The sequence below is a fragment of the Molothrus aeneus genome, chromosome 3, assembly GCF_037042795.1.
Source record: "Molothrus aeneus isolate 106 chromosome 3, BPBGC_Maene_1.0, whole genome shotgun sequence".
NCBI lineage: Eukaryota > Metazoa > Chordata > Aves > Passeriformes > Icteridae > Molothrus > Molothrus aeneus.
Window position 1 is genome coordinate 107,252,144 of NC_089648.1, and position 24,786 is coordinate 107,276,929.

The window sequence follows — 24,786 nt, forward strand, 5'->3', positions numbered from 1 at the left end:
TATCCTTCAATTGTTTTTATTTTTGAGATCAGGTACATAGAAACACACAGAGAGGCTGAAGCACTCCTAGCTCTTAAGGAGATTGTTTACAGCGTATCTCTAAGGATGCACTCTTGTAGCCTTCTGCTTCTTCCATTCACCCAAATATCACACTAAAGATCCACCTGAGGTCTGCCAGTGCCTTTGCTCTGCATTGCAAGGATCAGAGGCACTAAACAGGCAGGGCACACTACTGCTTCCCATTTTTTCCCCCATGTTTCTTTAGAATAGAGGCCGTACACTTCTCCCAAAAACATGGTGGATTTTTCTTAAGCTCTTCTTTCTTGAGTTCCCAGTCTTCATCTCTCTGGTCTAAGGGTATTTTTCTCAGTGCAGCTTTCCTGCGGTAGTTCCTGCTCTCCACCTCTGCTCTGGGAGAGAAACCAAGAGTGAGCACAGCACACACATCTCTGTTCACAGGTGCCCATCTGCAGTGTCAGGGGTTGTGTCTCGGTCTGGTCAAAACCCTGATGCCACCAACACTTGAGAAACACCACAGTGTGTCCAGCATGGTGCAGCCCCAACCTCCACTCACAGGGAGCCCCTGGGCCCCAGCACTGCCTGCATCCAGACATGGACATTCCAAGTGTAAGTCTTGCCCAAGAGAAGACAAACCCTTTCCTCCTCCTGCAGGGCTCTGATTTTGTAGGCACTCAGGATTCAGGAATCTCTGTCAGAAACACCATCCAATATCAGGAAAAATCCTTTTTTTCTGTAATAGAACATTTCTGTCACATGAGTGCAATGCTGTTCTAGCTGCCAGCACAGAGCAAAGTCAGCAGCTCCATATTGATGCATCTCATCACGTGGGCTTTCTATGTCATAGAATCACAGAATGGTTTCAGTTGGAAGGGACATTATCTCATTCTATACCTTCTGCCATGGACATGGACACCTTCCCCCAGACCAGGCTGCTCAAAGCCCCACCCAGCTTGGCCTTGAACACTTCCAGGGATGGGGCAGCTACAGCTTCTCTGGGCAACCTGTGCCAGGGCCTCACCACCCTCACAGTCAAGAATTTATTCCTAATATATCTAATCCTACCTAACCAGGCCATTCCCCCTTGTCCATGCCCTTGTCCAAAATCCCTCTCCACCTCTCTTGTAGGCTCTCTTCAGGTACTGAAAGGTGCTCTAAGATCTCCACAGAGCTTATGTTTGGCAGTGGTGGTTGATGCCCCATGACAGCTGGTGTTTAAGAGGCATTTGGAAAATGCCCTTCATAAGATGCTTTGAATTCTGGTCAGTCCTGAAGTGGTCAGGCCATGGGATTAGCAGTAGGTCCCTTCCAACTGAACTACCCTATTGTCTTCTATTAAGTATCTGCTCCCAAGGGCAAGAAATATTTTTCTATAATCTTTTAAATATTAACATTTATTTATTTATTTATTTATACATGAGTATATGTATGCCCTGCTCTCAGACAGCAAGACCCTTTGGTGCAATTTCAACAGCTGGCCCTTTGCAGAGAGGCTGGCAGCAGACACAGGCTGAGGGGTCTCTCTCCCCTTCTTGGCAGGTCTCATAGCATCAAGAGTAAAACCCTTTTCACACAAACCAAATCTAATGCAAAATACACATTTGCTATTCAGAAGCAGCAGTTTTGAAAGCAGCTGTTTCCTAACTTTTGCATGTTCATGCAAACCTCAGTGAGTGGTACTGATATTCAGCAGCGGAATATTCCTAATATTTGCATGTTAATAATATTTCCATGTTGATACATGTAATATTTCCATGTGGGTGCAGTTCTCAGCACAATTCAGTGGCCCAGCTCAGGTAGTTCATGCAGCTGGCAACACCTGGGGACCAACAAACAGCATGCAAGGGTCACGTGGTGCTAGAGGGGGCTGAATTTGGATTAATGAAGGATTTGGATGCTCATAGGCCTATGTAGATATGCACATCAGCCCTACAGTTGGTGCAGACCCTCAGATGGTTTTAAAAATTGCTTTTTCTCTCTTTTTGCATGACAGGCAAATATCCAAATCTGATGGGGATGGTATGTAACAAAATGTTCCTACTATGTATATCCCACACACACCACTGTGTGGAGAGCAGAGATGCTCTGTGCTGCACAGCATTTTGTGCAAGCACACTCTTAATTCTCTGTCTCAGGCGTACACAGTGCTGCCCTGTATCCTTTGGCACTGCCTGACCCTGGACATCACCTCTGGGAGCTTCTGCACATCTGAAGGAGCAGATGGTAATTGAAATTACACTACAAGTGACAACTGTTCCTCCTAGTTTACTCCAAGTTGGCTGATGTGACACCAGTGTGTGAGGGTGAAAGCATCCACTGTGGTCATAAATGATAGTGGCTGGTTTTAAAAAGTATTCCTGAGCCTCAGTGATAAACTCTTGGCTGCCCACAGGCTGGGTTATGGCCATGAGGTGATTGTACAGGCTCTGTGTGTGTTCTAGACTGGGCATTTGAAGCATCTTCCTAGTCATTAGATCTGCCAGCCACGCTGAGCCATGCAGCTGTGGGGTGAGTCAGGCCAGCATGTGGTTCTGAAAGACAAGTTTTCCACCTTAAATCATGAGTTTTCCACCTTAAATCTGGGTCATTCACCTCAGAAAGCCCTTCAGCAGCTGACCTGAGTCACCATGGGCTGTTGCTAAGGTGTCTCAGACCACAATGTCAATCATTCTCCCAGGCACCTCCGCCTGCCACAGGCATTGCCCTTTGGCATCATCCAGGCAATTCCCCTACCCCTTGCTCCCATGGCTCTGGAGCACATCCAGGGCACAGCAAATGCTACAGACTTGGCAGGAATTACTGGTGAGATTAGTGCAAAACAGACAGCATTGAATAGGCAAGTAATTGGTATAAATTTTTCATGCAAGGGGCAGAAGTCTGCAGACTTTCACCCTCTGGGTTAGATAATATTTACCTGTTCTGGTATAGAAACTAAGTATGCCAAGAGCTGAGAAGAGTATAAAAAGAATCGCCACTGGAAGACAATGCCCCATTCTCAAAGGTCTGGCAGACCTGAGCTTTACTACCTAGACACTGGCTAGGTAGTAAAAAAATCTAATCTAAGCTTCATTATCAGCTGCTGGCTGCCTAAATGCCTTTAAACTGAGGGTCTGAGAGTAAGAAGAGCTGATACATCTGTGTGGAAGGAAAGTGGTGAATAGCAGGAGATTACAGCATGTCAGTTCCAAAACCAATAAGACTTTAGCCCTAAGATGGTCTGGATGCCCCATTCTAGCAGCGTTCAGCTCCATCACACTGGAAAGGGCTTTGAGCAATCTGGTCTAGTGGAAAGGGTCCCTGTCCATGGTAAGGAGTTGGAATGAGATGAGCTTTAAGGTCCCTTCCAACCATTCCATGATTCTGTGTTGAGTGGGCAGGTAAAATGCAAAGCTATTAGCAGCTTCCAACAGCCAGAGCTTGGAAACCAGAGCTTGGAAACCCGAGCTTGTGTCTCCACTACAAAGTTTTCTGGGCTCTATACAGGGGAATTTTGCACAGTTTGGTTGTCTTTTCTTATGGAAGGACTCTGATGTGTCAAGATAAAAGGTGGGCACGGGGCATTTCAGCAGGAACCAAGCTTAAGAAGTACAACAGAAGGACAGCAGTACCTACAGAAAAGTTTATATGGATTAATGAAAAGTGGCATTTGTCAAGCACTGGCCTCCTCAGATATTTGCCTGTCACCATGTCTGATTTCAAACTTGGCAGCTTGTGTGCTGCACTGACAAGCTGGAGATTTTGAGTTGGATAAATGCCTATTTAAAAAAAAAACAAACAGGATATATATGGTTCCAAAGCAGTCTTGAGAATGTGGAAGAGGTGCCAGTGAAGGATGATGATGGGACTGTAATGTCACAGAAAAACCCAGGGAGAAAACACTTTTGGGAGCTCTCAGCACTCCAGGGTCTGGCACGTGTATCTTTCATGGGCAATGTGTTCAAGTAAAGTAGTGTTGGGACTGTGGCTTGCACTGAACAAGTTGGTTGGCCTCTGGTGATCTGTCCCACTCCTTTAGAGAGATGAAGGATGAGACACAGCTCAAACCTCTGCAGTAAAGCATCCTGATCCAGGGAAACACCTTTGCAAGGATGAAAATACTTGTGAGCCAAGCCAACAGCTGAAAAACAGGAATGGTAATTGGGAACCATTAAAAAACATATTTATTATGGCATGTGCTGCCACAGTGCTAACTGCAAGCAATTAAGACAACAAAGATTTTCCCAAAATTTGGAAGTACTATATGACCATCCTATTAACTGGTCTAATTTACAGTGATTATGTAAAAAAATAGGGTGGCTTTTTTTTTCTTTACTATAAGAAAGCCAAATTATATACATATAAATATATATACACACTCAGACACACACACAGAGCTGCCGAGGGCTGTTCCTAAACAACTCAACCCGTGTATTTGCTATTCACCACTGTAAGGGGTTAACACTTGTCAGTTGCTTTCATTTCTGTTGCTTAATAATGGCTCTGCAACATCCTTACAAAAACAATGATGTCATGAAGTGGTAACGATTTTGAAAACATACCAAGGGAAACCGCAGGAGGCAGGGGAATAAAAGAATGTCTTCTCACGGCTTCCCCGTGACAGGCCCGTGTTTGCTCATCCACTACAGCTTGTGTGTCAGGGCTTTAGCAGGCTTTGGGTGGGAAGATAAGTAACACACTTTGTGTATTCTGTGGTCCTCTGTGGAGCAGCGAAGTTAATTTTCAGTGCAGCCGCAGCGAGACCTGCCACCACTACTCACTTTTCCAAGAATTTGGAGCACTCCCGGTGTCCGTAGATCTCCGCGAGCCTCCGGGGAGTGTCTCCGAAGAGGTCGGCGGCATCCATAGCAGCGTGCAGGGAGTGAAGGGCGCGGAGCACCCGCAGCTTCCCCGCCTCGGCAGCGAAGTGAGCCGCCGTCCAGCCCACATCGCTCCGCAGGCAGTGCCGGGCACCGTGATCCACCAGGAGCCTGACCAGGTCTGACCGCCCTGGCGACGCGCAGCAAAACCAGGAGAGCAGATGCTTTACAATTTATAGCTTCAGGATGCACAAGGCGGTCACACACAGCTGGTCATAATTCCCTCAGACACAGATTTCACCCACCTGACTCACATCATATTTATATATCAGGGATACTGAATAGAAAATGCTATTATTTTCTATTTTCTCCCAAACTCGACTATTTCCAGAAGGAATTTACAACAAAAACACCAACCAAATCAAAAAACTTTTTAATTTCTGAACAGCACATCTCAATTAGTCATTGACCAATTAGCTATTTCATTGTTTCATTTTGGTTTTTAGTTCAATTGCAAAATAAAATTTAAACATTGAGAATGGGAAAACCTGTGAACAGCTTTACTAAAACAGAGTTTTTTTGGATAGCAAGTCGAGAAACTTCTACTTTTTCATTCATTTTCACATTTTTCTAACCAATGGAATTGCTTAAAGAAGCAAAAAAAAGTTATTTCTACACCATTTCACACTGCCTTGACTGAGCTTGACTATTCCAAATTACATCTAGGCTCTGTCAGCTTCTCACCATCATTTTTGTTAAGAAGATCAGACCCCTTTGCTAATGTTCAAATGCCTGATAATCCATCAGGACAAAACAAAAACATGGTCTTAAGTGTAAAACGGAAATCACACACTTGATTTCTGAGCAAAGACAGATATGATGACATGAGATCCCAACAAATACTGTAGCACAGAGAAGTAGAGGTCCAGTTTCCCATTTTACACTGTGTGCAATTATACATTATTTATTGTTGCATCATCTATTTTTGGGCTGCAAAGGGATATTTGAGTTTATCAGACACTTCTGAAGGTGAAAGACCAAATGGGAGCTGCAAGCAGCTCTGGTCCTGCATTGTTCATTCAATCACGTGGGATATAAAGAGCAATGTAAAAACACAGTTATTATTTTGTTCTGTTTGGTTTGATAAATACCTGGTGTAAATACAGTGGGTTTGACCTCCTGCTCTTTCCCACGGGTGTTCATGAGAAATAAACTCAGGGAGTCATGTCTTAGAAAAGTAAGGGGGGAAAAGCAGCCATTCCCAATGTGTACATCATGTAAATTGCAAATTGTTGTGTGATGGAAGAAAAAAAGCTAAAAATCACTTCAACAGCAGTCTCATAAACTATTTTGTAGGCAAAGTTCCCATTTAAATGCATATTTAACTTTTTTTTGCACATTAGGGACAAAATTACCAAACACAAGCTGAGATTTTGCCAGCCTAGATACAATCACAGGTGATCAGCATCACCTTTTATGATGTCCATTTACAGAGGTAGTGGAGAGCTGGGGGTGCCCTTACCTTTGGCAGCAGCCCAGTGCAGGGGGGTCCTGTCATGCCAGTCGACGTCCTTCTGGTTTGGGTCACAGCGCCCTGCCTTCAAAATCTTTTTCACCAGGTCATAGTCACCCACAGCCACAGCTTCATGGAGCTCTGTCATGCTGCAAGAAGGCACCTGGTAACAGAGGAATGGTCATTCAATGGTGTTCACTGATGAGCAGCTCCTCTCAGCAGCTTCAATAGGTCAAGCAGCACCTGGATTAAAAATGAGACAGGCACCATGAGAGACCAAGATTTGTCCAAAAAAGGGTAAAAGGAATGACAGGGGAAAAAAAAAAAATCTTCAAACCAGTGATCACAGACTGATGGTGACTTTTGGTCTGTAGACACAGAAATCTACAGCAAAGTGCAGTCCTTTATATAAAGGACTTGTAGCTAAAGCCACATTGAACATTTGCCACAGGTTTGTTGTGCTCACTAACCATGGGAACTGGCTCCTCCCTTGCCAGTGCTGCAGATCTCTTACTGGTAGCATTTTATTGCAGAGAAAATCAGCAACATCTATGCAAGCATCCTCTGATGTTGTTTGGTGAAAATGATAAAAAGGGATAATAATAATTAAGCATATAAAAAGAGATGATAGGGCAAGGATGAATGGTCTTAAACTAAGATTCATAGCCTGTTTTACACCTAGGTGGTTGGACTGTGTAGATAAGATCCAAAAGAAAGACCCATATTTGTCTTCTACTGAGTTTGACTCCTCCACATCTGGGAAATCTGAATATATTAAAAAGAAAATTAAATTTTGGAGCCCCTAGTGGGCCAAAGAAGTATCATGGGATCTCTGTTACTCTAACCACCTGTGTACTGCTTCCTCCTCCTCATTGTCTCTCACTAACATTGAAGAACCTGTTCCTTTAGATTAAAAAAAAAAATCTTCTGACTTGTTCTCCAACACCTTTCAACAGCATCAAATCTATCCTGAAAATGTCAAACTTTAATGCATCCAGCCCATCACTGAAGTGAAGTCTGGACAAGAGTACAGGAAAAAAAAAATCTTGGACCTTTTCATACAACTTTCTTATTCTTTTCCAGCTTTTGCTCATACCCATACACATAGGGAAGGGAAGCTGCTGATCCCAAGGCAGGAGCTCAGCAGCTCTCCAAGGAGACAGTCCAGAGGGGCAATTTAATAAGCAATTTAAGCCAAGCCAAATTCTACCTCCTCTCCTCCCCTGCTGCCTCCCTTTGCCTTCCTTGCAGCTCATAAGGGCATTTCGCAGCTGTCGATCTCTCACAAAATTAATCTTTTATTACTGGTGCTAAATTAATCTTTTATTACTTCAGGTGAATTCCCTGAATTCAGCATTACTGAGGGGGCAAATGCCGGGACTATGCAAAGCGGGGTGAGTACAGATCTGCCCCACAGGTAGGAACCTGTGCTAAATTCCCCTGCAGCCACCCCAGATGTCACACCCAAAAGTGGGATCTGCCTCCCTAGACTGCGGTTATCCCCTTTATAAGGACAGAGGAAAAGATTTGTATTTTTACAGCACAACCTTGAGCCAAAGCGCCGTCCCCCACTGCTCACCCGGCCACAGGCATTGCAGCTCCTCCACGGGGTGTTGCAACCCATCCGGGGGAATTTTCTCTTGGGGTTTCTGCTGCTTGACCCAGCCCCAGCCGGGAGATCCGGAGCTCACGCACAAGGAGCCCACACATGACCCTGTCCCTGCCGTACCGGGGCACGGCCCAGCACCTCGGCAGCCGCGGGCTCCGCCGGGACGCGCGGGCTGTGCTTAGCATGGCTCCATGCCAGAACTTTGTTTTCCAGGCCCAGGGAGGATTTCTCTCAGAAAGATTGTCTCAGCTGGAAACTAAGGCAAAGTTTGGTCCCTCCCCTTCGGGGAGAGCCCGGCAGTCGCTGTGCCTGCGACAGAGGCGGCGTCCTGAGGGAGCAGCCGCTGCTCGCCCGGCTCCGGAGGGCCGTGGGTGGCCAGAGGGGACATCCTGCTCCTCGGGACGGCGGGACGGGAGCAGGGGGCGGCCGGGACACCGCACAACAGGTACGTGAAGCCCTGCAAAGAGCAAAAAAAGGATCTGGGGGGAGCACGGGAGGAGCAATAGTGACGTGAGGGGAATTTTAAGGAGTTAATTTCTGCGCAGCGCCTCACGCAGCTTCACTGCTCGCACTCCCTGTCCCCAGCCCTCGAGGGATCGCGCTCCTCTGCTTCCTTTCTTCCTTCCAGCCCCTTATCCGGCCCCAAATCCCTGTGCGTCCCTGCGGAAGGGTGGGAGTCACTCCGGGTAACGGGGTGACAGGGGTGACAGGGGACGTGTCGCTTCGCCTATCCGTGTGTGGACAGCATTCAGGGAAATATAACCCACCTCAAACACTGCTGTGCCCAGCATGGTGATGGGAGGATGCAGCAGTCCCAGGCTGCAGCAGGGGAAACTCCGACTAGATGGAAGAGGAAAATATAATTCACAGCGAGAGTGATTAAAGTGTGCTTCGGGTGTCCAGCACTGAGACATGCAGATCTGAGGCAGCCCCATGTGTGCCCTGCTTTGAGCAGGGGTTTGGATTTGGTGACTTCCAGCATTCCTTCCCCACTAAATTCTTCGGGGAAGCTGAGGGGGCCAAGGTGTAGGAGGTTTGAGTGCTCTTCCAGCACGGCATTCACCGTCTCCAAACCCAGCATCCCCATACGTGCACGGGACCCTGTGCCTCAGCTGCTCTTGGAGCTGGTGTGGAGAGAAGGTGGTTTTAGGACGTGGTTTCCCTGGTGTGTTTCAAGTCCAAGCTCAGGTACAAGGGACAAGTCGAGGACTGCCATGTCAGCCACACGGACCCGCCGGGACAGCCTGCCTGCACTTTACCCTGTGACACAGCCATCCCAGCCTGGTGGCTCCTCTGGGTAGGGATTGGGGGTGGTGGTGCTGCCTGGGCTTGCACTCACCAACCCCGCTGACGGGGTCACAGCAGCCCAGAAACTGTGGTGATTTACTGCTGGGGACATGTGGGATCAAACTGTGGTGACACCCTGCTGGGGACACATGGGATCCCCTAACAGCAGCTCCAGGAGGAATGGGACATGCTCAGATCTCCATCTCTCATTAATGGGTGGCCTCCCCTTTCTCTGCCTGCTGGGAGCAAAATACTTTTCTGTCTTCAAAATCAGCTGATATGAGGGAGGAAGAGACTGCTGTGCTTGCAGAGAAGTGAGAGGAGGGAGTTCCCAGCAAGCACATTTCCCATTACAAAGTCCTGCAGCAGGCCTAAAACAGCAAACAGTGGGTCAGAAAAGATGCTTCACTGCCCAAAATGGTGTATTTAAAAGCAGGGACAAGAGCTGGAGCTCTCATGTAAATGTTGACATAACTCTTAAGAAAATAATCCCCCAGATTCAGTGAATATTGAAATGTTTTGGCTTCTGGGATAGGGACTAAGGTGATCCCATGCTCTGGTGATGAGAAATGGCAATTTCCAGGGTCAGGTCTGCCAGGGGATGTATTTAAAACCTTATTCAGAGCTCAAAAAGGGGACAGTGATGCTTCCATCTGCTATGGGGTTTCTTACTGGGAGTGCTGCAGACATGAGCATGGGGAAGTGCCCTTCAGCAAGGCTGGGAGGCCCTGGCCTAGCCCAGGATATAGGACCATCACCCAAAAACTTGGGAATTGCCCAGTTCCACCTTTATTTCTCAGTCTCTATTTCCCATCTTGAGAAGGGGGATGTACCATCCTTCCTCAGCCCCAAGGCTCATGGTGATGTGCTGTCAGTGATTGACTGAGGTCAGCACTAAGCCACACCAAAATGTCGGATGGAAGCAGCCTTTAAAACATGCAGCATTCTTGTTTACTGGGAAAATAACGGAGCTTAGATCAATGAAAAGCCACACATTTGCATTTCAGTGACAGCCTCAGCTTTTTACACACTGCAGCACAAAAGGCGTCAGTGTGAAGGACTCCTTCCTTCAGCTCCCCCACATTCCTCAGCCTCAGCTTCTCTGCTTTGGCAGCCTTCAAATAAAGTGAAAGCCAAGATCAGGAGAAAAAAAAAGAGAAAATATAAAAGGAAAAAAATAAAAGAGAAAAAAGAAAAAAAAAACAGAGGAAAAAATAACTCCCTCAAACCTAAAACCAAAGGCCCTGGTAAAACCTCCTTTCCTGCTGCCCACTATCCAAGTGAGAGCTTCTGCCTGGAAACCACTCGCTGTTTGCCAATGGCTTTTGCACTTCCCAGACCCCCCTGCAGTCCCGTTCTCCCTTTCTGGAGAAGCTGGTACCCCTGCACCCCCCAGGTCCTGGGACAGGCACATATGGAGGTGGCAGTGGCCAAGTTTTGTCAGGCATGGAGTGAGTTTGCCCCATCCTCTGTCCTGCAGCAACAACTTCCCACAAGACACATGGAGATGTTGGGGTACCTGAGGAACATCAAGCCCACTTCAGAAGGTACAGGGAAGAAGCACAGTGACACCCAGGACCCCATCCTGTTACTCTCACATGCAAAGTTCTCCTGCTGCAAGTCCCTGGAGCACTGGAGGGGAGAGTTTGAAGGACCTGGCCCAAAAAAGGGCAATGTTGGATCATATCCTCCTGCCAGTTTACACAAGACCATGGAAGCTGTGCCAATTTTACTGACATTGGATCAGCCTTGGAATTTAACAAAAGCCTCCATGTTTATCCAAGTGTTGGGAAAGGCTGTAGGAGCTACTTCCTGTGCCCTTTCAATCCCCGGCTCCAGAACTGCCACGGGAACCACCCAGCAGTCGCCACAGTATGTCAGCTCTGGAAAACAAACCCAAACACAGGAACTAAAGGCAAAACCACCGTGGAACACAAGGAAGCCATTATTTCCCTGGTTGTCATCATCAGCAGGAATGTGGCTGTGCTGCTGGAACTTCCATTTTATCTGTTTATTGTACTTGAAGCGGACCCAGCTCTGGTCGGGGATGCGTGAGGATGCCAGCTGCTAAAAAGTGAGGAGCAGGACACTCATCTCAGGTCTCAGCTACTGTACAACCAGCACAGTTAAGAAATTCCAGACTTAAAGCACACAGACATATAAACACACAGCCTGATTTCTTAGAGAACATAAGAATTTGATTTCCAGTACCATAGGAGGAGAGCAGGGGTGATGGATGCTGTTATCCCACATATTTCTAAGGAAATCAATTCCCACTGCTTAACAGTCTACAGGTTTATTTCTCTTCTGTTACAGATGCTGAATGATAAAAAGTAGGTTTCATACAAAAGGAATGGGTGATGATATAAACTGCAGAGGCTGACAGGCTGGAGGTTTGATATCTCCTTTTCTACAGTTCCTCCAAGGGCTGGACACATGGGGCAGAACAGGAGTTCAGCATCTCAGTAGTAAAATCCCCTGCATAGTAACTGTGCTATTACTTAAATTCCCCCAAAAGAGTAAAGCACAGCAGAAAAACTGCTTTAACCTGCACCTGAATAAAGCAATTCTTCTAAATTTCCCAAGAAATGATGGCACTGTTCTAGAGGAAAGGGAAGCTGTGAAGGTGTTTAGAAGTCAGGTGTCAGGTGTGAAACTTTTTTTCAGGTTGTATTTCTTACCATAAGCAAGATGCACACTCTAAGAAAAAGGTTAAGATGTTGTTGAGGTTATGGTTACTGAAATAAATTAAAAGTACAAACAGCAGTAGTAGGCAAATGGTTTATCCACCTGTTTAGTGTCCTTTTCTTAGTATCTATTATTGCTTTAATAATTGTTATGCTTAATACAGCTGGCTTATGAGATTGGAAAGAAATGTAAACATTCTGTTTGCCTTATAAAAACTTGGCATAATATTTGGTGGCATATTGTAGTCATGCAATACAAAACATACCTCAGCTGAATACTTTTTCTGTTCGAAAAAGCCACACTAAGGCATCCACATCCAGAGCTTTGACAGTAGCTGCACTCCTCTGGCTCTTTGGATTTAGGATGGACAGTCACAGCTCTGCTCCTAAACCTACTGCCAAATCCTTTCATAGCCCCGGGTAAGGGAAAGAGAGCATTCCTAGGATAAACATGTTACAACTCAGTAATAGCCTTCTAGCTATTAAAATAAAACCAGACTTACATAAGTTACATAAAAACTTAAAAAAAAGTTTAGAAAGGTGGCAAACAGGGCTTACTGGACCATTTACAAATCAGAATAAACTCAGAGAAACTATATCATAAAGCAGTCCACACACTTCTTCACCAACTAAAAAAAAATCCAACAGTTTTATTTTTGTTTTTCTGCTTTTTTTATCAAAAAGGAACAAAGTTCCCAACAGCCCCTGGCTAATGTACTAAATGCAGAAGTTCCCCCAAATCTGCAGTTATGGTTACACCAGCTTTTGCTCCAACACCTCCCCAGTTAGATCCTGGTCCATAAATGATGCATAATGGTAATCTGGAACCCCACACAGCAAAGACACAACTCATAGCATCAAACATCCCTTCACAACTTCACATGACAATAAAAGTTTTTTGTTTGTTTTGTTTTTAATTCTGTTTTTGGCTAAAACTTTTAACAGTTCCAGAAACATGGTATTTGGCCTTCTTGTTTACTGCTGAGCCCCAGAAATCCCCTCCTTGTTTCTTGATATCAAAAGAAAACCCTTCCAGAAGTAACTCTGATTCCTGTGCATTCACCAGCTGAAGGAGGAACCAGGACAACCTCTTGGAAAAAGAGCAGTGAAGCAGCTAAACTCAGTCTTAAAACAGCCGCTCAGCTTGGCTTAAAACCCCTTCCAGCAGCTGCTATTAAGCTGCCAAGCACTTAAGTCTGACCTAAATCCTCTCCTGCGACTGGGCAGAGACTTTTCCAATCACTTTTGCTTTATGGGATGTAAGGATGATGGAGATGCACTTTTAGGGATGAGGGAGCTGGGCACGATGATGGAGCTGAGATGTGTCCTGGGGTGATGCTGGTATCCCCATCTGTCTCTTGAGCCCAGAAATAAGTTCTGCACCTTTAGATCTGAGAGTGAAGCGGAGGAGAAGAAAAATCTGCTCTAAACCAGGACAGCATGCCAGGGATGATGATGGAGCTGGACCACTGGATGTATTCTTGAAGCAGTGGATGTGTAAAGGTTGTTCCTCTGCGTGGATGAATGGAACCATCAGGTGTGAAAGGGAGCCAGGAGCAGGTCAGTACGACACTGGAAGCGCACAGTTTCCTTCTGGCTCCCTTTGCAGGTGTGTGAATATCCCGTGGTGGTGCTATCGGTGAGCGTGTCCTGTGAGGCAGGGCAGCCCTAGGCGGCCAGGTCGAAGTCGTCACGCTCCTGATTGTAGTCGAGCACCTTCTGCCGCAGGCGCGACGCGTCCACCCAGGTGATGAAGTCCTCGACGGCGCGGGGCACGAGGAGCGCGGGGTCTGTCACCACCTCGGGCCCCACGCGGACGTGCCCCTGCTCCACGAAGGTGACGGCGTGGCGCAGGTTCTGCGCCATGCGCAGCTTCACCAGCAGGCACGGCAGGCGCCGGCGGCAGAAGGCGGCGGCCGAGAGGCTCTCGCAGACGGCCAGCGACTGCCGGCTGTTCACCAGCCCCAGCCCGTACAGCTTCTCCAGCAGCGCGGCTGCGCAGCGGGCGCGGAAGGCGGCGCTGGCCGGGCCCAGGTCGCGGAGGCGCCGCGCCAGGGCGCGCACGGCGCGGGCCAGCGCCTTGTACTGCACGTAGTCCTCCCGCCGGCCCACCCGGTACCGCCGCAGCGCCCGCACCTCCGCCAAGTTCCCGCCCGACACCTCCCAGTTCACCAGGTCCAGCCGCCGCAGCAGCTTCTGCTCGTGGTACTTCAGTTTCCGCACCATCTTCGCGGGACCGGGATCCGCCGCGCCTCAGAGGGACTTTTCCGGGGCGGAGCGGCCGCGGCCCCGCGGCTTTTCCGGGGAGGAGCAGCCGTGACATCGCACTGGGAGCCCCGCCCCGGGCGGCGGGGTACCGGGAGAAGGATGGCTCCGTGTCTCCTTCCCCAAGGAGAAGGCGGCAGATAGAGCCCAGCCCGGGATGCGGCTGCTTTCCCCCGCGCTCTGCGCATCGCCGAGGCCAGCCCGGCGCGGAGGGGTCAGCCCAGGTACGGCCACACCGCCCTGTCACCCGCTCCGGCACGGACAGCCCGACCTTGTCTCGCCAGGGGCCGAGCTTGGGATTCGTCATTCCTTCTGGAAAAATGGCAGCGGCGTTGTGTTTCTCTGTGACATCCCACTCCCCCTGATGCACAGGCCGGTTTTTCTCGAGGAGCGGCAGAATCCTTCCTCTGTGCGGTTCGTAGCACCGCAGATCTCCCGAGTGCCGCCGCGGGCTCGCCATCCAAAGGTTTCATCCCACTTTTCTGTAAGTGCACGGCGCTGTCTGCTCCTTGGGATTCAGGATACAACAAGGAAAATCCCCAGTAGAACAGGTCAGGTTGACAATTCGGGATTTCTTTGTTTCTCACAAGCAGATTTCTGTATTGGCTCAATCTTGGTTTTCCTAATTCTGGATTTTCAGCGTGCTGGATTTGTTTCAGTGTGGGTGGTCTTGTCACAGAGGCCATGATGGTATCTTGATTTGCTTTTGTTTTTTCCCCCAGATTCGTCGGTGAAGTCACCAGTAGAAATGTGGAGCACTAACAGCACTGAGAAGTTTTACAGGATCCCTGAAGGAAAGGGACCACACTCAGTTGGATGTACAGACCTGATGACAGAAAATGCAGTTGAGGTAAAGCTCTCGACTGTTTGGATTTAAGCCACAATGTTAGTGAAATAACCGGCTGCAGTTTTAAAGCAGAAGGTCTGGCCTGTGTGCTCCATGCTGACACTCACAGCTGAGCTTTCTATCCTCTCCATCCTGGTGTAGGATGTGTGCTGGGCATTTACCAGATGGATGTAACCTGCAAGCCTTTCCCATGGCCAATTCCTCCCTCTTCTAATGTCCTTGCCTTTCTGACTCTCCTACAAAAGATACTGCAAAGAAACTGTGTCATTCTGAGACCCACGGGGTTCTTCCCACCCACCCCACTGCTGCCTCCTGTGCTGGGCTCCTGAGGAGACTCCACACACAGTCTCTGTGGCTGTTCTCATCACAAAGATCTCAACAGGATTTGGCAGGGTTTGGAGATGAGCCTATGTAGTGTTTCAGCTGCAGGGTAAGAGACGAGATGTCTATTGAGATTTTATCTCTCTGAAGATGAACAGGATGTCAATTTTGCAAGAGGTAAGCACAGTGAGAAGCCACAATAGTAAGACAGGGGCATTAACCAGACAAGTAATGAGCTTCATTGTGAGTTTTCTTCATTGTGAGTTTCATTTCAAATCCTCTTGCCTTTGAGAGAATACACCTGCATTTACACTGTGGTTTTACTCCACAGAGTAGCCAGATGGAGTGAAACTTGAGATCAGTTTGTAATGGTTCATATGTTTTCCTTTACTGAACTTATGCCATATCAGCACAGAGAAGTTATGAGTTTCTCTTTGCAGTCACCGCATGTGAGGTTTTTTACATAAGTATTATGAACAACTGCAGTTCTCTCAGGCATAAATAATGAACCTCTTCCCCTTTCTGGTAATCAGTTAGTCATTGGGGAGGTTCACTGGGACTGTTCTGAGATCAAGTTGATATCACTACCAATGTGGAGGAAAGTTCTTCCACAATGGTCTCTGTGTCAAAGGTTGATTTAAGTTTGATAAGTGAATAGAAACAAGCTTCATTAAACAAACTTTTGGTAAACGGATAAATTAGTGTTCAAGAAATCAGGCTTTATTTCAAAGCTCATGTTTATTTTGGCCATGATTGTAACTTGCAAAACCAAAAGTACAGCTGGAGCAAGACAGTGAATTTTAATGGAGTATTGCAAATTTCCTTGCAAACCAGGAATTAAGAATGCAAACTGCACACAGTTCATCTGCTGGGAAGTCTGCTTTGTAGCATTGGTACATTGCTGCTGTCTGTGAAGGAAAAAGACTGACAAGGGGATATGGAAGGTCCTCGTGAGTGTGGAAAGCTTGGGTGCTTTCCTGGGATACCTGGAGTGCAGACAGTAAGAGATTTGAACTGGTGGTGAGAAACAGAGGCAGATGAAACACAGGCCAACAAAGTTGTGTTTAGAAGGATGGACTACAAGACACTTGTGAACATCTTGATGAGGAAGAAGAGCAATTTATTGTTCTCCCTTGCTGTGCAGCTGCCCAAGGGCTTTGCTGACAACCTCTGCTCAGTTTAGGCAGGAACACTACAGCCACGTTAGAGAGCTTTATTTTCTCCAGACTGAATGGCTCAGCTCTCTCAGCCTGTCATGCTTGGAGAGGTGCTCCAGCTCTCAGGTCATCTTCAGTCACCCCTTAAACTTCAGTCAGCCCTATGAAACTTACCAAAGCACATCATCAAACCATTCCCAGTGAAGAAGACGGAAGAAAAGATCCAGCAAGATGCTGGATTGAGCAAATAGGTACTGAGTGTTTGTAATAATTAACTTAATTAAATGAAGCATTTCTAATAAGCCTTAAGCTAACCTAGAGAAGGTGATGTGTATCTCCACCTGTGATGATGTCTATCTTATGTTACTTTAAATTCATTGTAGGCACAGGAAAATTGTGACATAGGATTGGGATCAAAGCCTGTATATGATAATAATTTTCTCATGAGATTCTCATCATTCTCTTGAACTGCATTCTTGCAACCAAAACCTTTTCTATAAATGTTTTAGTCTTCCATTTCCTCTTCCATATAGAAATAAATACCAATATTCCTTTTTTTTTTTAAATTTTTCCTAATCCTAGGGAAGCTTTTTGCGCCTGTATTATCCAGCATATGATGCCACAGATATCGAAGAGGCACGATGGATTCCGGACAAAGAATACTATCAGGGACTCTCTGACTTCCTTAATATGTATCGAGTTGTAGGAGAAAGGCTCTTCCATTACTATGTTGGTAAGACTCCTTCTGGTTTTATTCCTTTATTCTTGTCACTGCCTCCGTGCTCCATGAGTAGGGTGTTACTGCTGCAGGGCTGAAAAAGAGTTTTTAGTTAAAAAGTGTGGTTTTGTGGGATGGGTTTGTGTAGTGAGAGTGCTAAATGTGACCCCAACTCTCAGCAGTCCCTGACTGCTGTAGATAGAAGTGTGAAGTGTCTGGGCAGTTTGCTCTAGGTCAGCTGCACTTGTGTGTTGCAATTTAAATCCCACAAGGAAATGTGCAAATATACAAAAGTCAGAGAGATCCTAAGGTCTGAATATCAGCAAGACCTAGATGCCTGACTATGAAGATTTCAGAGATATGTAGACCTTGTGCCAGGCTGTGGATGGGAGAAGACAAGTATCTTCTGCCAAGTAGAACGTATTTTCAGAATCAGATCCATTTTTGCTTTCTATTTTAAAGATGAGTCTTGGCACCTTCTCTTTAGGTGATTGCTCTGATATTAGTGATCACTACATTCTTGGGATCTTTTCCACAGGAACAAATGCTTTCTCTCATTCCAGTAATAATGATGTACACTTCCATTTTTATTTATAATGATGTACACTTCCACTTTTATTTAGGTTCAGTGACCTGTCCTGCAAAGTCAAATGCTGCTTTTAAGCCAGGAGAAAAATACCCACTTCTTGTTTTTTCGCATGGACTTGGAGCTTTTCGGTAATTTTGCAGTTTGTTGATAAACTGGTTTTGTTGTCTGTGAAGACAGCAGTCTCCAAGGGTGGTTCTGAACAGATTTCAGTAGGGAGGTGAGATCCTTGTGGAGCTGAAACAGATTTGAAGAACAGGCTGCCATATGTCATTATGCCCCCACTGAAACAACAGCAGGGCTGGTGTATGGTTGGTCACAGAATAATAGAACAGCCTGGGTTGGAAGGGGCCTTTAAAGATCATCACTGCTGTGGGCAGGGACAGCTTCCCCTAGACCAGGTTGCTCAGAGCTCCATTTGTGTTTTACCTTTGTTATGAGGGAGGGGAAGATATTTACCAGCCCATAAGGATGTTGTGAAAATTAGCTGGTTAATTTTTGGACAGCTCTTTGAAGATGCAAAGTGCTGTATGTGCTACTTATTAAAAATCAGTGGCATCTTCCTTTCTGAACAGACAGTAAAGCAGTACCAAGGTTTTGTGAACAGGCTGTGGTGCCTGGCATACGAAATCTTGCTTTGCTGGGTAGCAAATTCAAAGAGAAGAAATATTGAGTGGAGACTAGTGTATACCTAGTGTGGTCAGCATTTAAAGAGCAATGGAACTAAAAGAATGACATCTCACCAGAGTGTGGTTTTTATTGCAGGACAATCTATTCTGCTATTTGCATAGAGATGGCTTCTCAGGGCTTTATAGTGGCTGCTGTGGAGCACAGGTGAGTGTGCTGTGCATTTTGGAGTTCTGATGGAAAGCAACTTTCTCACATTGAACAGAATGTTATTTATTCTAAAGAAGAATTTCTGGATTTTTTTAAAAAAGAAAAACTAACATGTCTTTTTCAGCCCTGCCCACACTGCCCATAGCTCAACTCTTCTCCAAACAAAGGGACTTTTGTTTAGATGAGCCTGAGAATGAAAAGTCTTGGGGTAGATATCATTTGTCATTTTTCAGATATGCTATTTGTTTCACTCTTTTTGTTAGAATATAAAGTAGGTGAAGAATATAGAGGAGGTGGGAGTTTTGGTGGGGTTATTGTATTATTTAGAAAGTCTGTGTACACTTGGGTTGCAATTGCAACAGCACTGGTTGATAGCTGAATCTCTTCAGATGAGTGAAACTGGAAACTTTTGTTGACTTCATCTCAAACCAAATGGAATGCACACCCAGAAATAACCTCTTGTTATCACAGAGATGAATCTGCTTCAGCCACATATTATTGTAAAAGAAGGTCCGTTTCTGAGTCTCAGGAAGAGTCTCCGCCTAACATGGAGAAGGAGTGGATCTACTACAGGAAACTGAAAACTGGCGAGGAGGAGCGTTGCTTGCGGCATAAGCAGGTGCCTGGGCTGGCTCTGGGCTCTGGGAAGTGTGGCAGGAGGGCTGTGTTTGGGGCTAGCAGAGTCTCCCTTTGGCCAGGGGAGCAGTCTTCTGCCATGGCTTGGGGAGATACAGAAATTGATTGAGTCCTGCACCCCTGAAGGTGAAACAGCCAACAATAGCTTTCTTCAGAGCACAAGCTGCTCCCTCAACAAAGCTTTTTCCTGAAGTTGCACTCTTGAGCTGAGTCATCTGTTTCTCTTCTGGTTCCACTCAACTTTCTGTTTTTTCTCTGTCTCTTACACTTTTGCTGCCCAGCCCAGCCTAAGAGTGACACAGAGTTGAGCTCAAGTGTTTGTGTGGCCTTAGGCTTGCATTAGCTTTCGTTTACTGTTCCATGGAATGATGAATCATGGCTGCTCTGAGTGGGATGTTTGTTTTATAGTCCTTACCACACTTGAAGGTGTTTTTAACAATGTAAACAGCGCAGACTTCCAATTTATTATAAGCAGTATCCAAGCTGTATGTAATGTGGCCATTCTGACAAGCTCTTCCAAGCATACACTTGACCTTTAAAATATGGGAGTGGTTTTTCCAGCTAATGAAAACTTAGCCAGGGAGGTGCTTCTCTTTATCTCCCTGGGCCATACAGACAATAGTACAAGAGTCATTTCCTGGATGAGTACAATGTCCTACCCATGAGTGTGAATGTGTAATGTCTGAGCTTGGAAATAGCCTTCAGAAGCTGTTGTCTGCAAATTTCACAAGTAGAGAAGTCAGGAGATTGGGATTGATTTGAAATTCAGTGATACACAGACATCTTGTTGGCTGCCTACACACTGTGGTTCTTAAGATCACAACTATTCCTTGGTTCTTCTTGAAGCTTTTCTTTTACTGACATAACAGTTGAAAACTGTTCTCATGGAACAATGAAAATCTTTTTTTGCAACAGCTTCACTACAGTTTTCAAGGATGAGTATATATAAAACATGGGATGGGCTTCACTTTTTCTTAGTATGGTTTATCCAATGTAAAGACAGTTTCAAGGCTATTGTGTGATGGGGCAGTGATAGAATGATATTTGCTTATCCAGCCTGAGAAGCATCAATGAGTCAGCCTTCCTTGGAGTTTTGCAACTTAAGCCTTTGTACATCCCAACAACTCCTTTTCTTAGGCAGTGACAGGACAGAGTTGATGGCCTTTGGTGCATGTTACAGGGATGAATGCCTCTGTGTGTAGAGGATCTACACGAGAGCTTCAGCTCTTTACACCACCAGAAACTAATTTTGTTGTTTGTCAGATGGCTCCATTCTGCAGTTCAGAATAGTGGGGGAAAACTATCAGAGTAAGTCTTGTGCTCAACTCGAGCCTGGCAGTTGTCTGATGATTTCTTTCACTGCTCTACCCCACCCTCTCTTTCTCCCTAGGTGCAGCAAAGAGCACAGGAGTGTATCAAAGCTCTCAATCTCATTCTTAAAATCAATTCAGGAGAGGAAGTAACGAATGTATTACATTCAGACTTTGACTGGAACAGCCTAAAGGTGAGTGGAAAGTGCCACCTGCATTTTGTTAAACACCTAATAATGCTTCTGATTTCCCCCTTCCATTTCTAAACTGGTTCATGTAAAGTATTCTGAAGATCACTGTGTAATCTCTGAAAATATTCTCAGGTCATCCAAAGCTGGATAGAGAGTAACAGAGCTGAAATTATGCTCTTCCTACTTCAGTTGGGTCTAATGCCTAAAAAAATTATTCCCTTTAAAAACATACGTTTGGGAAAGAAAGTCTCTTACAGCACCTGGATTTTTTTGACAGGATTCTGTTGATACTAGCAGAATAGCTGTGATGGGACACTCTTTTGGTGGTGCTACAGTTATTGAAAGTCTCAGCAAAGAAATAAGATTTAGGTAAGTATGCAAAACGAGGCCAGAGACATTTGGCACTTGAGAGGTCTGGAGCAGGGCACTTTACCTAGGATCCCCTAACTACTGATTGAATTCTGAAGAACAGTGTTGTTTGGCATGTCTTGCTTTCTCCAGCAATGCTTTTTCCAAGTGTGGGGCTATGGTGGAACATAACAGCTGCATCTTATTATATCATGATGCTGTGGGACCCTGCAGTCCAGCTGCACCTGGCAGTGGAGACCAACATATGGAAAGAATGGACTAATTCTCTTCCCCCAGAGTAGAGATAATTATGAAACAAAGTGATTCATTTACCTGTTCAGTATCAGAAAGACTTTCTCTTTCTCGTGTCTCTTGCAACTCAAAACATGTTCAGAATTTCCAAACTTTCTGCTTCTGTGCCAATATCCAGATGTTTTTGGCAGGTGTGGCATTGCCCTCGATGTGTGGATGCTTCCTGTAGGTGACGACATTTACCAAAACAGCGTCCAGCAGCCGCTGCTTTTTATCAACTCTGAAAAATTCCAGTGGGCTGAGAACATTTTAAAGATTAAGAAGCTCATCTCCAATGACACAAACAAGAAGATGATCACTATCAAGTAAGTGCTCAGGAGCCGTCATTTCCATCAGTGGTTGAAGCTTGTGTTGGAGCTGTGCAGTTACAGGTAGCTGCAGACAGACAGACAGACAGTCCCTAGAGCACAAGCCTGAGGAGGAAGAGGAGCTGTGGGAGCTGGGGATGTTTAGCCTGGAGCAAAGGAGGCTCACGGGGACCTCCTCACTCTACAACTCCATGACAGGGGGGTGGAACCAGGTGGGGGGTCAGGCTCTTCTCACAGGGAACAAGAAGAAATGTCCTCAAGTCATACCAGGGGCAGTTCAGATTGGATATTAGGAAATATTTCTTCATTTAAACTGTTGTTAGGCATTGGACAAGGCTCTTCAGGGAAGTTGGGGAGTCACCATCCCTGAAGGTGTTAAAAAGACATGTAGATGTGGCAATGAGGGACATGGTTTAGAGCTGGAATGGCAGTGCTGGGTTAATGGTTGGATTTAATAATCTTAAGGGTCTTTTCCAGCCTAAATGATACTATGACTGTCTGTCCTCATGGCCCAGGTTTTCACTATATGTTTAAATGAGCCATACATCCCCTACAGCAGGGAGAAAAACCTCTCAAAGCAGCCAGGAACCCCAAATTTAAGACACTCCAAGGTGTGCATTCCTGCCCTGGGGCACAAGCTTTGTGCTGAGCCTTGAGCCTGCATTTGAACACTTGAAAGCATTCTGGGAGCAGTTCTGCAGCCAGAGGAGGGATGGCTCTATCCTGCACCACTGATCAGGGAGACAACTTGATTTTGATGCTTTGCCAAACCAACTCTTTATTGCTGTTGTTACAGTGACTTAGAGCGAGCATGTACAAACCTTCCTCCCTTCTGTGGTTAGTGCAGAATTTCCTGCTAATCTTGTTTGTGAGATTAACCTGTTTTATCTTCTCTTAAAGACAGCACAAGACATTTGACTGAAGTCTTGCATCTTTTAATCAGGCAATTTAATGTAGTCTTACAGGCCTGTTGATCATTTTTCTCTTTGCAGGGGGTCAGTACATCAGAGCTTTCCTGATTTCACCTTTGTGAGTGGAGGAATCATTGCAAGATTTTTCAAATTAAAAGGAGAAATAGATCCAAATGAAGCTATTGATATCAGCAATCATGCTTCATTAGCCTTCCTACAGAAACATCTGAGTAAGTATCTGTTTAAAGCAAAGTAGGAAGTTGACTAATATTTCATTCCTGTGAAGCTTTTTATATAACTATTCTGTTTAAAACAAGATCAAAATAAGTGTGTCAGTGGAAAAAATAAGTCAGAGTTCTTCTAGAGGTTTGTCAGTTATTTTTGTGATCTTGGCAACTCAGAGGAAAATCACTGACATTTTGTTCTGGTACAAAAAATCTGGAGTATCATTTTTTCCTCCTTAAAACATTTTTCCTTCCCTACTTTGCTAAATTGATTTCATTTTTTAGTGTAGTTTTACAAAAAGCTGGTTACTTAACTCATGGCCACTTGGTTTTCTTTCCCCCCTCCTATAGGTCTTAAGAAGGATTTTGATCAGTGGGATTCACTTGTGGATGGCATAGGACCCAATGTTATTCCTGGAACCAATATTGACACATCTCCAGCTGAACCTGAGTAAGGAATACAAAGGAGTATTGTATGCCATGGACATCAGGACACTAATATTGGTCAGACATTGCTGAGACATGTGGTGGTATTAAACACCAACAAAGCTTTTGGGGTGTGGGGGGGAAAAAAAAAGCAAGGCACTAAGTTACATAATCATAAAAACAGAGGTTTCTGTTTAAATGAGTTAGTGGGATGCTCTGAAATACTGTAATAGGGTAACTTCTGCTTTGTAAGCAGCTTGGGGAAATCACTTGGTATAATTTAAATGCTCTTTCTGGTTTTGACTAGAATCAAGTTTGCAGAAAGACAGATTGAGCTCCAAGGAATTCAGGTTTGTTTACCAAGCTTTATGTCAGTTTGCATCCAGCAAGCCTTTCCTGCAGGGTAGGGGGAAAGAAACAAAACAAAAAAAACCCCCAAACTACCACTTTCCTGTTTAGATTCTAAGTATTTCAGCTGTGCTCTGATAACAGTTGGGAGTTAGAGATGCCTGTGGAGGGTGGTCTTCAAGACTGTGTCTTGTTAAAATAAGTCACAGTAAAAGATACAGGAAGGATTTCAGCTGACAGCAGAGGAAGTCCAGACACAAGACTCCTCACAGGAGCTTAATCCACTTAAACCTAAGTATGTGTTTAGTGCCATACGTAGAGGATGATGTTTATATCTCAAAAGCTTTTCCCTGGGGCACACTAGTAGCAACTGTAATTGCCTGTGGGCAAAGCTCCAGCAGCTCCTCCCTTGTCTGTGTTTCCACTATCACTCAGTTGGACTGCAGGGGAAATACAGATGTGGCCCCTCTACAGCTCCCTTTATGTGCTCCTTGTTAGCACTTCTTCAGCTCCCGAGGTCTGGCCAGGTAGTAAACACTCCCCAGACACTCTGCTTTCGCCAGGTACTCACAGTGGTCTCTAGGGGACTCAGTTGGCTCCCACTGACAGATACAGACAGCAGTGGTAGTACCTGGACAAAGATTGTCAGCAGCCACCTGGGTAGCCTTCTTTTAGGCTCTCCTTTTTGGATCAGAACTGCCTGAAGCTGCCCCATGGAAGGGTGTCTTCTAAATTCTGTTAATTTCAAAATCAGCTTACAAACAAAACCACTGAAGCAAACAAATTAAGAAATTAACAGTGTAATTAAGTATTTTACATAATCTGCGATCTTAAAATGAGATTGTAATAACACCTAAGACGTGTCTTTCAGAATTTAATTAAATTCTCCCCAGCCTAGTGCTGTGTATTGTTTCTATTAAGCAAATAAACATGTTTGTCTTACTGAGTCAGCACTAACACTTGAGATCTATTATGAGATTCACTATCAGCCACCTTGGGTTTCCAAGTCCTTGTTTCAGCATGAAAAATCTACAGCTGCTGAAGAGGAGGGAAGCAGCTATGCTACACAGGAGCATGGAACACCACTATAAAATAGCACCCCCTTTTCAACACCTGAGGAGGGGAGTAAAA

The 24,786-nt window shown here is 45.5% G+C and overlaps 3 protein-coding genes across 8 annotated transcripts; 1 reads left to right on the top strand and 2 right to left on the bottom strand.

Annotated features, from left to right (window-relative positions):
- On the bottom strand, positions 1-8,173 carry ANKRD66 (ankyrin repeat domain 66). 4 transcript variants are annotated; one of them, XM_066547567.1, is made up of 4 exons: positions 7,907-8,173; positions 6,337-6,490; positions 4,776-5,004; positions 1-405 (listed from the first exon to the last, which is right to left on the bottom strand). In XM_066547567.1, exons 1-4 carry the CDS (start codon positions 7,949-7,951, stop codon positions 339-341), a joined length of 495 nt encoding a protein of 164 aa, XP_066403664.1. In that variant the 5' UTR covers positions 7,952-8,173; the 3' UTR covers positions 1-338. The 4 variants fall into 4 exon arrangements, with proteins under 4 accessions (XP_066403664.1, XP_066403661.1, XP_066403663.1 ...); XM_066547564.1 differs by having other exon boundaries at positions 1-410; positions 7,907-8,165; XM_066547566.1 differs by lacking the exon at positions 7,907-8,173 and adding an exon at positions 6,665-6,772 and having other exon boundaries at positions 1-410; positions 6,337-6,570.
- Positions 8,036-24,601, top strand: PLA2G7 (phospholipase A2 group VII). Of its 3 annotated transcripts, none has more exons than XM_066547560.1 (11): positions 8,036-8,381; positions 14,898-15,025; positions 17,083-17,233; positions 17,842-17,935; positions 18,570-18,638; positions 19,113-19,260; positions 20,668-20,781; positions 21,056-21,147; positions 21,570-21,743; positions 22,739-22,887; positions 23,233-24,601. In XM_066547560.1, exons 1-11 carry the CDS (start codon positions 8,036-8,038, stop codon positions 23,334-23,336), a joined length of 1,569 nt encoding a protein of 522 aa, XP_066403657.1. In that variant the 3' UTR covers positions 23,337-24,601. The 3 variants fall into 3 exon arrangements, with proteins under 3 accessions (XP_066403657.1, XP_066403656.1, XP_066403659.1); XM_066547559.1 differs by lacking the exon at positions 8,036-8,381 and adding an exon at positions 14,246-14,726; XM_066547562.1 differs by lacking the exon at positions 8,036-8,381 and adding an exon at positions 14,556-14,659.
- Positions 12,541-14,173, bottom strand: IMP3 (IMP U3 small nucleolar ribonucleoprotein 3). Its single transcript, XM_066547568.1, has one exon. The coding sequence runs from the start codon at positions 14,134-14,136 to the stop codon at positions 13,579-13,581; it is 558 nt and encodes a 185-aa protein (XP_066403665.1). The 5' UTR covers positions 14,137-14,173; the 3' UTR covers positions 12,541-13,578.
- Positions 24,602-24,786: the final 185 nt, after the last annotated feature.